This window comes from Schistocerca americana, chromosome 1, assembly GCF_021461395.2.
Source record: "Schistocerca americana isolate TAMUIC-IGC-003095 chromosome 1, iqSchAmer2.1, whole genome shotgun sequence".
NCBI classification, from domain to species: Eukaryota; Metazoa; Arthropoda; class Insecta; order Orthoptera; family Acrididae; genus Schistocerca; species Schistocerca americana.
The window spans coordinates 753,503,937-753,517,088 of NC_060119.1; the positions used below are offsets into that span (position 1 = coordinate 753,503,937).

Below are 13,152 nucleotides of genomic sequence, written 5' to 3' on the forward strand. Positions count from 1 at the left end.
AAGACTTCATCAAACCATCATCAGTTGTAAATCCCTAGAAATTCATATTATGAAAAATACTGTATTAGCATATTTTTGCAAATTATCTCATTATCCAGTTTAAAGTAAGGTATTCAAGATATCTGCCAGCAGCAGGACATGTAAAAGTGTTCATAGTGAATGGTTTTGTACTGCTCTTGCATGATACTCACTTATTGTTTGATTAATATCAGTACAGTCACACAGTAAAAGGTACAAAGCAGGTGATTAATATAATTGAGGAAACAGCAGTAGTGGTGTTTCTACTGATTTTATTGCATTAAATGCAGCATTTATAAGCATCAGTAGGATAGCACAGGAATAAAATATACAGCTTTTGAGAACAAAACATAAAAACTTGGCTATACAATTTAGACATTGTTGCTACCTTTTATAATTTTGTGTGTGTGAAATCAGAATGTTTTTGTTTCAGTGCTCTAGAGAAGCAGTAAGTGAGTGATGAGGTTAGGCAGATTCTAGGGAATGGTACACACAAGATATAGAATATCATGAGAGTTGAACTTCTCATATCCATCAAATTTCTTATTTAATAACTTTAATGCATCTGCTGGAGATCTTAGGTTTATCTATAAATTAGTCATTAAATCTGGAGTAATATATTATGACATTTAAATTTTACTTCCAGGAGAGATTCCGTGGCAAGTGTCAATACACGAAAACAATAGACATCTATGTGGTGGCTCTATTTTGGACTCTGAGTGGGTGCTGACAGCAGCACATTGCTTTCTGGATAACGACCCTAGTCCATACCTTGTAAGTAACATTTGTGTGAAAAACCAACATTTAAACAATGAAAAATCCATTATGGAATGTAACAATACGAGAGAAGGAAAGTTGCTACTCACCATATAGCAGAGATGCTGAGCTGCGATAGGCACAATAAAAAGATTCACACAATCATAGCTTTCAGCCATTAAGGCCTTTGTCAGCAGTAGACACACACACACACACACACACACACACACACACACTCACGCAAGTACAACTTGCATACACATCTGCAGTCTCAGAGAGCTGAAACTACACTGCGAGCAGCAGCACCAGTGCATGATGGGAGTGGCGACGGGGTGGGGGGTAATGAGTCGGCTGGGTCAGGGAGGGGGAGGGATAGTATGGTGGGAGTGGCAGACAGTGAAGTGTTGCAGTTTAGATGGAGGGTTGGAGAGAGGGTGTGGAGGGCATAAGTAGCGGAAAGGAGAGAAATAAAAATAAAAATAAAAGAAATTAAAAGACTGGGCGTGGTGGTGAAATGATGGCTGTGTAGTGCTGGAATGGGAACAGGGAGGGGGCTGGATGGGTGAGGACAGTGACTAACAAAGGTTGAGGCCAGGAGGGTTACGGGAACATAGGATGTATTGCAGGGAAAGTTCCCACCTGTGCAATTCAGAAAAGCTGGTGTTGGTGGGAAGAATTCATATGGCACAGGCTGTGAAGCAGTCATTGAGATGAGGGGTATCATGTTTGGCAGCGTGTTCAGCTATAGGGTGGTCCACTTGTTTTTTGGCCACAGTTTGTCAGTGGCCGTTCATGCGGACAGACAGCTTGTTGGTTGTCATGCCTACATAGAATGCAGCACAATTGTTGCAGCTGAGCTTGTAGATCACATGACTGGTTTCACAGGTAGCCATGCCTTTGATGTGACAGGTAATGTTAGTGACTGGAGGTGGTGGTAGGAAGATGTATGGGACAGGTCTTTAATGTTAAGATATTAATGAAAAAGATTCAGATCCAGTCATTTAGTTGCCATTTCTCAGTGTATTACAGAGGTTGTGGAGTAAGTACTGGAAATTCTTGAATTGTTACTATTGAGCTTTGTCATTTTCTCAGGATTAATATTTTTCATATGAGGACAGGAGAACGTAGCATAACAATACACTCCTTAGTAAAGCTTCTTTAATAAATTCCACTTTAAAGTGATAATCAAATTGTAACAAAACATAGTTATAAGAAAAATGCTTTTCACAGAATCATAAATAAAGACAGAACAAATGGAGAGAAGTTACAGACAAATAGTGGCAAAAATTTTTGAAGCAGAAATTGTAGACAAAAAATTTAATCCCTTCTTACATATACCCATGTGGCACTTTAAGTCCCATTTCCTCCTCTGACAGGCCCAAGGGTTAAATTGTAAAAGATAAAGTAGAAGACATATCTAAGTTCAATTTAGACAGATATCTAGGAGCAATTTATCAAGAAGAAATAACTCAGTAGAAATAAGGAGCCTATACTTAATTGATAACTAAGAACATGGACAGTGCTTTAAAATTCATGAGCATGTCACAAAATATTTAAAAATTATATTCATATTTATAAAAACTAAAAATCTCTGTGAATAAAGCAAAAACTTCCGGTGCACAATTAAAAAGAAATTAAATAAATATAATAACAAAAATTATACTCACTAGATTCTTCCAAGTATTAGCATAAAGCATCAGAACTAAAATGTGATGTAAAAACCTCATGCCTTGTATATTGTGAGGAAAACACAGAAAATGATATTAACAAAACCAGCTGCAACATAACAAATTCTAAAGAGACAAAATCATTATATACAGTGTGTTTCACAAGATTTTGATGATTTCGAATTTGAATGGCACACAAACTAATCACAAAACAAAGTTGAACATTTTACATAGTGTACAACATTTAGTTATGAAATACTACATCGGACAGATGATTACCCATTGCAGCTACACAATACTCGAGATGTTTCGTCCAGTTTTTGATCACGTCTTTCATAACAGCTCGAAAAATTCTGGAAATTTCTTGATGAATCTGATCTTTTAACTCTTGCAAGCTTCTCTGCCACTCAGAGTACACTCTCACCTTCAAATAACCCTGTAGCTAAAAGTCTGGCATGGTGAAATCAGGTGGGTGAGGCAGTGCATTTGGACAGTTTTTTTTAGGGCCAGTTGACTTTCAGTTTGCTTTTCTGGCAGTTGTACAGAATTTTTTCACCCAATTGAATATTACTTCACAAGCAGGATTTGGATGTTGCAGCTGAATCTTGAAATGGTTATGAAAGGCACGTTACATGTGCATGACATATTTGCTGTAGTGAAAATAGCAGTCCCCACCAATGCACAATGCTACTTCAACCAGTACAACATGATTACTGACTGCATATGGGATGAAACTTGACATTCAACAATACTAATAGATAGTGACACTGCCACTGTGGTTGAAAAGCTGTAGTAACAATAGGTAGCTTATGCTATTTGTTGAGGACACCAGGCACACTCTATATATCAATTGTCTTGAGATCCAAATTATTGTCTTATAATATTAGCAGGCAAGCTTTTACTAAAAAAAAGGGAGGGGCTGATACTTTTCCTTTTACACCTGCATTGCTAGCCATAGAAATAGCTACAAAACAAGGATATTAAATAAGAAAAATTTTGCTTATTGTACATATACAGTACACCAGAAAGAGTATGTGAATAAATACATAGCTGATTTGCAACTGTGCATGGTGGAAACTTCAATATACAGAAGCTGGTAGTCACAGTGGCTCTAACTCGATGACATTGAGTGAAACTGGACTTGGATGGCAGATATTGGTATGAAACTTTATACCACTTCAACTCTTTGTAAACTCTGTGTCAAAGTTAAGTAGCTGGTAATTGGTGGTCTACAAGTTGCTCAGCAACTCATGACCAGATGTTTTCAATGGTGAGAGATCTGGAGAATTTGATGAACAGGGCTAAAGTTGAATACCCTCTATACTGAGATCAGAACAGCACATACAGCATGTTGTCTTGTGTTAACTGTCAAAAGAGAACATGATGGAGACGTTGAAGATAGGGCTCAGACATTGAGCTTAACAAATCAGACACATAATGGTTGCTGTTCAAATATTGAGCTCTATGAACCAGTTGTGATCGTACTGTATACCCAAGAGCACTTCATAACATTACACAAGATACTGGAACCATGTGACAATGACGGATTTAATCTAACAATTTTTATTTTCCTCAGAGCCTGCACATACAGATACATCCACTGTAATTCACTACACAGAACTGGCACGTATCTGAAAATATGATGTGGCACCACCCCTGTATTCAGCATTGTCAGTCATCAGATGCACCAATGTCAGTTCACCTCTCACTGCTGGTAAGTCAAGGAAAGCAACAAAAATTGTTGCTATGCAGACAGTCAATGTTGCTCCAGGCGCTTTTTACAACTGTGCGTGACAATCGTTTGATTGTGATCAATGTGAGCAGCAGTACTGTCGGACAATAAACTGCAGCATCAATAGGCCACATTAGCCTAACATTATTCTCATGACTGCACTTTGTGCATGTGGCAGCCAAAAATTGCACTTTTCTTTTTGTATACTAATGATGACCTCTAACAGTGGTGAAAAAATGTCAGTTGTTGGAGTCAGCAGCTTTTAGAAAGTGACAGCAACTTTAGTGTCAGATCTGAGAGTTGGCAAGACATAGACACAGAGGGAAATGAAAATATGCAGCAAAGCAACAAATGCTACAACATGAAGTTATGCTTGTTAAGTTATGCTTGTTACGTCAGCTTACCATTACTTTTTGTTTACTAGTAGGAGTGTTATAAATGCGCCACTAGTACAGAATGGTGTGATCAGTTACTTTGTCTTATGCAGGTGGCTCTGTGTAAAACAAAAACAACTGCTGACCAAATGAACTTATTTGTTTATGACTATGTAGCTTCTCACCTAAATTCAGCAGAAGTTATAGGGTTTTTAACTGGCAAGATATAAAACTGCATCCCAGCATTTGCGTGGAGTGATTTAGGCGAATCACAGAAAATGGGATGTGGATCTGAACCGTCAGCCTTCCGAATGTGAGTGCAGTGTGCTAACAATAGTGTCATTTTGCTTGGATTCAAAGTACAGTTGATTATGGAACATCTGAGGTATATGTTCAGCTTTGTATGCCACCAAGTGGCATTACATTTGATAAATCTCTCTTGCTCTGAAAATAATATATTGGATGGAGAAAGTTTGTTCCTTCAAAGCAATACTAGATTTGGCATAATTTTTATTTATTTATTTATTTTTATTCTTTGTTCTGTAAAACTGTTCTAGTTATATGCAGGACTTAACTGTTTATACTGGAAAGGACACAATCATTTTTAATTTTGATTCATAAATTAAAATCAACGCAGTTAGGTCTCATCAGTGAGCAGGACACATGGTACGACAGCAGCAACCTGCAATAGGAGAAATTACCCTTTGAGGCATAGATACTTGCGTTCAAAATACCCACTTGGAGGATTAATGGTATCTGTTGCTAACAATAAAAGTCATTTTTAGTTGAACTATGGTTCAAACAACCATGTTCCATCAATTCATGCATTCGTTCATTCATCCATTCATATATTATGTTCCGTAAATCCAGTTGTGGAGAAGAGCCTTCACGGACTTTGAATGAGTCAAGTCATACATTATCTGGCAAAAGCAATCTCTACTTACTAGTTCTATTAGGACTAGCAAAGGAAGAAGGAAGATTAGGGTTTAACTTAAGCCAACAGTGAGGTCATTAGGGACAGAAGCTCAGATTGTGGAAGGATAAGGAAGGTGAATGGCTCTGCCATTCCAAATGAACCGTCTTGGCATTCACCTGAAGCAATTTATAGAGATCATGGGAAACCTAAATCTGGATGGCTGGACAGGTACTTGAACTGTTGTCCATTAGAATACGAGTCCAGTGTCGTACCACTCACCACAAGTCTCAGTTTATGACTAGTGCTAATCTACTATTACCAATAATTGTGGGAATTATTTCTAGGTTACTTTGCATGTGCATGTTAGATGAAAAACAATTACTTTGAAACAAAGCCGTTGTCCCTTCTTTTACCCAATACTTGAAGCAAAGTATTTATGTAACATCATACAGGCTGCTATCAGGTGTCTCTATCCTGGAAAAGTAAATATCTGTTTGATGAAAACTTTATAGAGTTATACAAAATTTACTGAGTCTAAATAATTTGATAAACTGTGGGAGTGGCCGGCAACATATTCTTTTATTTTTGGTTTGGCTATATGGGGATTTTAAATTTCTTGCCTGATATCCACTAGCAACCTGTTATAGCTTTTTGCATTGGAGTACAACACTTCATTCTGAACCCTAGAGAGAGTGTGAAGTTTATATGAAAATTATGTTTTCTTCTAGTATTGTGATAGTGAATAGCAGAGTTTATCCTAGATGAGTGAATCTCAAATACTTTTCGAGAGTATATATATTGATGTATAAGTATAAAAATTTGTAGTCCCTGCAGCTATTTGGCTATCAACTTTACACAATAGTCGTATTGAGTGATTCTGTAGAATAAACAATCTTTTTTGTTATAATTCTGTAGTAATATCTGAATACACATCGTGGCACTAGGCTGCTGGCATGCTACACTTGAAATATTCCACCAGTGGCATGTACACAGGTCGGCTGCCAGAGACCGCCTTCAGTGGTCTGCTAATTTTGCAGCCCAATTATCCTGAAACCTATGGCACACCCAATTCCAGTGACTCTGTGTGGTCAGGTGAAATCATAACTGAACAGGCTGGTGTCATTGGGGGTCATATGGCCAATTACATTGAGTGATTAGTCCACACCCCTTGCAACTGGGCGAAAAAAAATCTGGTCAGCTTCCCCTCTGTGGTGACTTTTAAATGGGGTTAATGCTGAATCTATCATTGACACTCACCATTTTCCTTGTCCCGAACGAGTTATTCACTAAATTTGCCAGGGGGGGGGGGGGGGGGGAGATTTTCTCCAAAATTGATTTACCTGAAGCCTGTTTACAGTTTCCATTTATGAGGATTCTAATTGGCTCCTAGTGATTAACAAGTCCTTCAGGTTGTACCAATATCAGTGCCTCCTGTTTGGCGCAGCTAGCATCCTGGCAATTTTTTAGCATTTTTTGGAACAATTGAAAACGTCTATTCAAGGTGCATCAACTGTCTCAATGACATCATCATGATGGTTGCATCCATCAAAGAGTATTTAAGTAACTCATACACCTTGTTCACAGTCTTACATACTGCAGGGTTGAAATGAAACTTGGCCAAGTAACACTATTTTCAGCCATCCATTGTGTATTTTGGTTTTCTCAGGGAAGTGTTAAGCCTGTACGTCATCATGTTGCTGCTGTCACAACTCTGCTTCACCCTACAAATGCCAAAGAACTCCAAGCATTTTTTAGGTAAATTTGCTTACTGTTACAAATTTTTCCTGGGCGTGGCCACATTGGTCGATCCCTTCCACAAGTTGCTCCATAAGAACATTCCTTTTCAGTGGATGCCAGCCTGCAAGCACATGTTCATGCTTTTGAAATCTGAATTACGTTCTACTGCTTGCTAGGCTACTTTTCCATCCTAGCCACAACCTGGTTTTGGCTACGGATGCCTCTCAGTGTGGACTTGGGGCCATTCTCGGACATCAGCGTGAGGATGTTTCCAAACATCTTACAGCTTAGGCATCAAAAACATCAACACTGCTCAGCAGTGTTATTCCCAAATTGGAAAAGGAAGCACTTGGTACTGTCTGTGCCCTCAAAAAAGTTTCCTGTGTTCTTGCATGGGTCTAAATTCCACCTCGTTACTGACCACAAGCTCTTGGTTTCGTTGTTTAATCGTTCTGCTTCATTGCCTGACAAAGCAGTACATAACCTACAGATTTGACCTTTTTTCTGTATTGCTACAACTATGAAATACATTTTCGACCTACTGCACAACTCACTAAAGCTAAATCATTGTGCCGGCTTCCGACGGGATCGGATCCTGCTTTTGATCAGGAAGAACTCCTTTGTTTTCACTTAGATGTTGAGTCGCAATTTACAGTGAATGGGTTTCGTATTACAGCCTCCCAGATCTCATTTGCTGTTACTGCTGATACAGTTTTGCAACAAGTTGTTCACCTCAATCAGCATGGGTGGCCTGACAGGCTTCAGGGCAGAGCTTCTGATCCTTTGCATGACTATTTTGCCCTCTGTCACCACCTTTCAGTATTTGATGGTGTTATTCTCTTAGCTACAGATGGGTCATGATCATGGCCTAGCCACTCTGCAGTGGGATGTGTTCCAGCTCGTACGTCAGGAACACTGAGGGTTCTCAGTTACCAAGTTATTGACCCATCAGCTTGTGTTTCACCATGGCATTGATGGTGACATTTTGTTGCTGCCTACTATTAGTGTGCTGCCTAATGGGTGGCACAGTGGGTGTTGCTCTCTCTGTGACCCACACTGCAGCATCCATGGAAATGTGTCCTGTTAATTTTGTGGGACCCGTCCTACATTCTTCCTGGTTGTCAATGCTTTGTCTAAATTTGCATATCTTATCCACTGTACTTCAATGTCAGCTGTGTCTGTGATTCAGGCCCTCTCCTAATTTTTTTTCTATTGAAGGATTTCCTTCTATGCTTGTGGCAGATAATGGTCCCCAGTTTGTGTCTCAGACCCTGCATGATTTCTGTGCGTTGTGACTGCTCCTCCTTTTCACCACCATTCTAATGGCAAGGCGGAATGTCTCATCTCCATGTTCAAGGTTCAAATGAAGAAGTATGTCACAGACTCCTCCTTGGACAATACCTTGACATGCTTCTTGAGTCCTTACAGGTTTACAGCAGTGGGGGATTGGAGACCAGCCAAGATGTTCCATGGTCATCAGCCAAGCACCCCACTGTATCTGCTCATTTTGCTCGATGAACGCCCATCAGGGCCCTCATCGCAGGGTCCTGGCTCTGCCCTCTGGGCTCAGCGGCTCAGCCTCTCACTAACATAAATTGCCAACAGAGTATTTTTTCTTGTTTGATTCCAGCATAATTGTGTTCATTAGCTCATACAGCACTTTCTCTTCGCAGAAGCCAAACTGTGTTGTTAAAAGGTTATCTCAGAAATATGGTTCAATATTTAGTTGTGAAGCTACCTTTTCAAAAAAAGTTTAAGAGCATGGAAGGAGGGAGATGGGTCTAAAATTAGATGTCAGTTGCTTTATCCACTTTTATAAATGGTTGTTACTGTCACATACTTCAGTCTTTCAGGAAATACACCTCAATCCATTGATTATCTGTGAAGTTAATCAAGGATGACGACCAAATCTTCACAAATTTTAATGTTTTAGCTGCAATAGCATTGTAGCCAGAAGAGTTAGTAGTCCAGCCAAAGAAGGAAAAATAGGGGAAAAAATCGTGTAGTCACAAATTTTTGCACAGTGCTAGGGGAGAGGGTTCGTGAATAACATACTAAAAATCCTGAACATTGGGCCGTGTGGGTTGAAGAGGGGGCGGGGGGGGGGGGGGGGGGGGGGTAATTTAAAGCACACTTTTTTATGTTTTTCTTGACTAACTCAAAAGCCATGGCTCCTATCAAAAATGTTTCCCAGTACAAAATTAAACTACATTAAATTTCCTACAACAAAGGTCCTATTCATTTTTCCTCTAGGACTAATTGGTTCCACTTCACAGGGAATGGAAAATAGCAAATTATTAAAAATATTGTTTTAACAGTATAAAATTAATTTTTATCTTTAAATGAAGTGTATTAAAGACAGATGTTGAGTATATGTACCACATGTAAGTGCTGTAGAGCCATATTAATGGATAAATTGTGTGCCGTGGTTGTAAGTGGGTGAAGGGGAAGATGTGTAGGGTAGAAGCATGAGGGGAAGGTAGGTTGCTTGATTGTACTCACACTCTTCCATCCTTCATAGATCTACAAGCTGAAGATCGAGCAGGTAAGCCCCCACCCTATCTACTCCATTATGCCACAAGAAGCAACTACAGGGTGTCTCATAAAGATATGCCGATTCTCCACAGCACACCTTATGAGTCATTGGTGACGCAGTGTGCAGACGTGCCGAGGGATGTTTATTTCACAAAAACTGCATTAACATTACATGAAATATGGATATATACTCATAATACTAACACAAGTAAGGATAGTTTCTACATAAATCTCTGCTCGCTATTGTACACTGCTAGAGGTGAAATTGCTTCTTAGTCATCCCGTATGGTACCTATAATATTTTTATGGGAAAGGCAACTTCCTCTCACAACATTTATCAGTCCAGTCCCTTTCCCACCAATATTACATAGATCACTGACAACATCTCACTTACTGATTACATACATCTCAGCCATTGTTTACAGGACTGTATTTTACATAAAAGCTCACTTAACACCTGCAAAAATTATTCATTTAATAAACTGAAAATAACTCCACAATATAAATATGAGCTCAGTGAAGAGAACTGGACACAAAATGCTCAGAATGTGTTATCTGTCTGTAAATTGAATATCATGCAGGGGTCATAGTGGCATCCCGGAAGAATACCACAGCTGCCATTCAGGATGACTTAAGAAGCAATTTCCCCTATAGCAGCATAGAACAGTGCACAGATATTTACGTAGATTCTGTCTATATGTGATTCTTGAGTTAGTGTTATTCGTAACCTCATACCTGCATTCCACGTAGTGCTGACACATTTTGCGGAAAATAAACGTCCCCAGAGTTACCTGTGTACTGCATCACCAGTGGTTCATAAGTGCATGAACACAAATCAGCAAGGTTTACCTTCCTTCTGCTGCTATCCCACACATGATACACACATTTAATATTGTTTTTAACAACTTCATTTAAAGTTATACATTAATTTCATACCATTAAAACAATATTTTGAATAATATGCAATTTTTCCACATTCCTGCAATGTGGAAACTATTAGTCCTTGAAAAAAAAAAATGAATAGGATTTTTTTTGTAGGAAATTTAATTTAGATTAATTTTGTACTGGGAAACATATTTGCTAGAAGCAGCAGTTTTCAAAAAATGGTTCAAATGGCTCTAAGCACTATGGGACTTAGCATCGGAGGTCATCAGTCCCCTAGACTTAGAACTACTTAAACCTAACTAACCTAAGGACATCACACACATCCATACCCGAGGCAGGATTCGAACCTGTGACTGTAGCAGCAGCACGGTTCTGGACTGAAGCGCCTAGAACCGCCCGGCCACAGTCTCTGGCTTAGCAGTTTTTAAGTTGTTTGAGAAGAACATAAAAAATTACCTTTAAATGCCCCTCCCCCACGTCAGTACTCATTTCTCACTGTTCAGGGTCTTTTTTGTATTGATATGAGAAGTTCGTCTTTCTTATTTAATTGGCTCTGTATGTTTTAATGGAAAAGTTCAAATGTATTATCATGTTACTTTTTGTACTGTCCAGGTTACTATTCTTTGTTTCTCCACTGTAAGTTGCAACTGTGTGTATAGTTATTTAGCAGCTCTGTCTTTCCGAAGCATTTACCTGAAGAAGGCCTGTTGAAAATATTAAAAATTATTGGGATTGGACAGACAGTGCTGTGGCTTCACTGAATGCTTCTGGAAATTAGTCCTCCAAAGCAACCTCTTACTGGAAACATCCACATGTAGATCATGCCATGTGTGGTGTGATGATATGAGGAGCAATGCATCAATCACACCTGTATGTGACTGGCTCTCTTGTTCAGTGATTCCAAAGCTCTGCATTTATGATTGTAATGGAAAGATATATGAATAATTTTCATATAGACTTTGATCAAACAATGGAAAATCCAGGATGGAATGTAGCAATATTATGAAAAGGAAAGTTGTTACTCACCATCAGTCACACATGTATGTGACTGGATCTCTGTTCAGCGATTCCAAAGCTCTGGATTTATGATTGTTATGGAAAGGTATATGAATAATTTTCATATAGACTTTGATCAAACAGTGGAAAATCCAGGATGGAATGTAGTAACAATATTATGAAAAGGAAAGTTGTTACTCACCATCAGTCACACATGTATGTGACTGGATCTCTGTTCAACGATTCCAAAGCTCTGGATTTATGATTGTTATGGAAAGATATATGAATAATTTTCATATAGACTTTGATCAAACAATGGAAAATCCAGGATGGAATGTAGCAATATTATGAAAAGCAAGTTGCTACTCACCATATAGCTGAGTCACAGATAGGCACAACAAAAAGAATGTCACAAATCACAAATAAAGCTTTCAGCCAGTATGGCCTTCATCAAAAATCAATGACAGACACACACACACACACACACACACACACACACACACACACATGCAAATGCAACTCTCACACATGACTGCAGTTTCAGGCAAATGGAACCACACTGCAGTCTCAGGCAACTGAAACCACACTGCATTGGGGTTTCAGTTGCCTGAGACTGCAGTCATGTATGAGAGTTGCATTTGCGTATGTGTGTGTGTGCGTGAGTATGGTGTGTTTGTGTGTGTGTGTGTGTGTGTGTGTGTGTGTGTGTGTGTGTGTGTCCTCTATTTTTGACGAATGCCTTACTGGCCGAAAGCTTTTTTTGTGACAGTCTTTTTGTTGTGCCTGTCTGCGACTAAGCATCTCATATACGTAGACTTTGCTTCTTTGTATTGGACTCATTGTGGGGTACAGTATTCTGGTTTTCATCAAGCTCCCATCATTATAAAGCAAGAATTTGTTATTACCATCTTCTTCAGCCAGACAGATAGAAAATTATTGTATCAGCAACTCCTACAAATTATCTGATGATCTATACTCAAGGACTGTAAATTATCATCAGTTGTTTGTAAAATAAGAACTGTCATTTTAAACTGGTTTATGTTTTTTTCAAATATAGATAATTGGTGCCCTGCCTAATATTGTGTAGGTTCCCTGCAATCATGCAGAAGTGCTGCAACATGACGTGGCATGGACTCAGCTAATGTCTGAAGTAGTGCTGGAGGGAACTGACACCATGAATCCTGCAGGGCTGTCCTTAAATCCATAAGAATATGATGAAGCGGAGATCTATTCTGAATGGCATATTGCGAGGTGTCCCAGATATCTTCAGTAATGTTCATGTCTAGGGAGTTCAGTGGCCAGCAGGAGTGTTTAAACTCAGAAGAGTGTTCTTGGAGCCACTCTGTAGCAATTCTTGACTTATGATGTGTTGCATTGTCCTGCTGGAATTGCCCAAGACCATCGGAATGTACAATGGACATGAATGGATACATGTGATCAGACAGGATGCTTACGTATCTGTCACCTGTCAGAATCATATCTAGATGTGTCAGGGGTGCCATATCACTCCAACTGTGTACAATCCACACCATTACA

At 39.0% G+C, this 13,152-nt stretch overlaps 1 protein-coding gene across 1 annotated transcript in view; it reads left to right on the forward strand.

The window, feature by feature from the left end:
* Nucleotides 1-13,152, forward strand: part of LOC124545308 (trypsin-1-like) — a 171,107-nt gene that overhangs the window by 69,244 nt on the left and 88,711 nt on the right. The window contains exon 4 of the mRNA XM_047124213.1: nt 665-792. Coding sequence (XP_046980169.1) covers nt 665-792 — 128 coding nt within the window. The remainder of the gene's footprint in view (nt 1-664; nt 793-13,152) is intronic.